We start from the raw sequence: 1,013 nt of genomic DNA, 5'->3' as shown, positions 1-1,013 counted from the left end.
CCTCTTCAGTATTAATTCACTGAACGAGTGTACATAATTTATGGTCCTTCGAGCCGTATGTCAAATAATTCAAATTCGGTAGTGAGTATATCGGCGACGAAAATAAGTGTAAAGCTACGTGATCCGTGAATCACCTCTACCACTACACTACAATAACCGGAGCCAACATCACTAAAGAAGCAGAATGCTCCACCCTTCGGAGAAGGCGCGGTTCAATACAAGCTGCTATCACCAATTTTTCTACAATCGTGGAAACCTATAGAGGCACTCCCAAGGAAGACCGAAAGCCTTACCAATTTCGAGCTGCTCTTCAACGACTCCAGGATCGTTTCAAGGCTCTTCCAGAGATCCAGGAACGATTAGAAGAATTAGATGAAGACGAGGTACAAAAGCGATTTGAATTGGAGGATTCTTTCGATGCTGCTGTTGGAGATGCTCTAGAACTCCTCGACCAGCACGAGCTGCAGAGATCCAGAGAATCATCAATATCACATTCTCCAGCGCCAGCTACGCCACCAACAGTCGTCAACAACCTACCTCGTCGACCTCGTCTACCAGAGATCAAGGTCCCTGACTTCGATGGAGCAATTGAAGAATTCCCGACATTCTGGGATGCATACACAAGCGTCATCCACGACAACACAGATTTGGAAGTCGTCCAGAAGTTCCAGTATCTACGAGGATTGCTCAAGGGAAGAGCGGCTGCTGTAATTAGTTCCTTAGCCACAACAGAGGAAAATTACACAACTGCAATCGACATCCTCAAAAAGAAATACGATTGTAAAAAGAAGATTCTTCGAAGACATTGGGCTATCTTAAGAGACTATCCACCACTGCAACGAGACTCTCCAACAGAGTTAGGAAAACTTGCTGATGTGATGAATCAACACATCCAAGCATTGGAAACACTTGGGCAAAAGGTTACGAGCTGGGATCTCCCTCTCACTGATCTTATCACTCAGAAGCTAGCACAGGAGACCATTTGGCAATGGGAGCTCAATACTCAGGGAGTA

At 45.3% G+C, this 1,013-nt stretch overlaps 1 protein-coding gene across 1 annotated transcript; it reads left to right on the top strand.

Annotated features, from left to right (window-relative positions):
- Positions 1 to 262: 262 nt before the first annotated feature.
- LOC107047490 lies at positions 263 to 985 on the top strand (the record flags this gene model as incomplete). The annotated part of the gene is made up of 1 exon (XM_015270262.1): positions 263 to 985. A coding segment is annotated over one exon (723 nt), but the record flags the coding sequence as incomplete, so codon positions are not given.
- Positions 986 to 1,013: the final 28 nt, after the last annotated feature.

The sequence above is a fragment of the Diachasma alloeum genome, unplaced genomic scaffold (genome assembly GCF_001412515.2).
Source record: "Diachasma alloeum isolate Michigan unplaced genomic scaffold, Dall2.0 Dall_scaffold_60166, whole genome shotgun sequence".
NCBI classification, from domain to species: domain Eukaryota; kingdom Metazoa; phylum Arthropoda; class Insecta; order Hymenoptera; family Braconidae; genus Diachasma; species Diachasma alloeum.
Note: the sequence above shows the minus strand (reverse complement) of the source record. Positions and strands in the feature narration are given on the sequence as shown.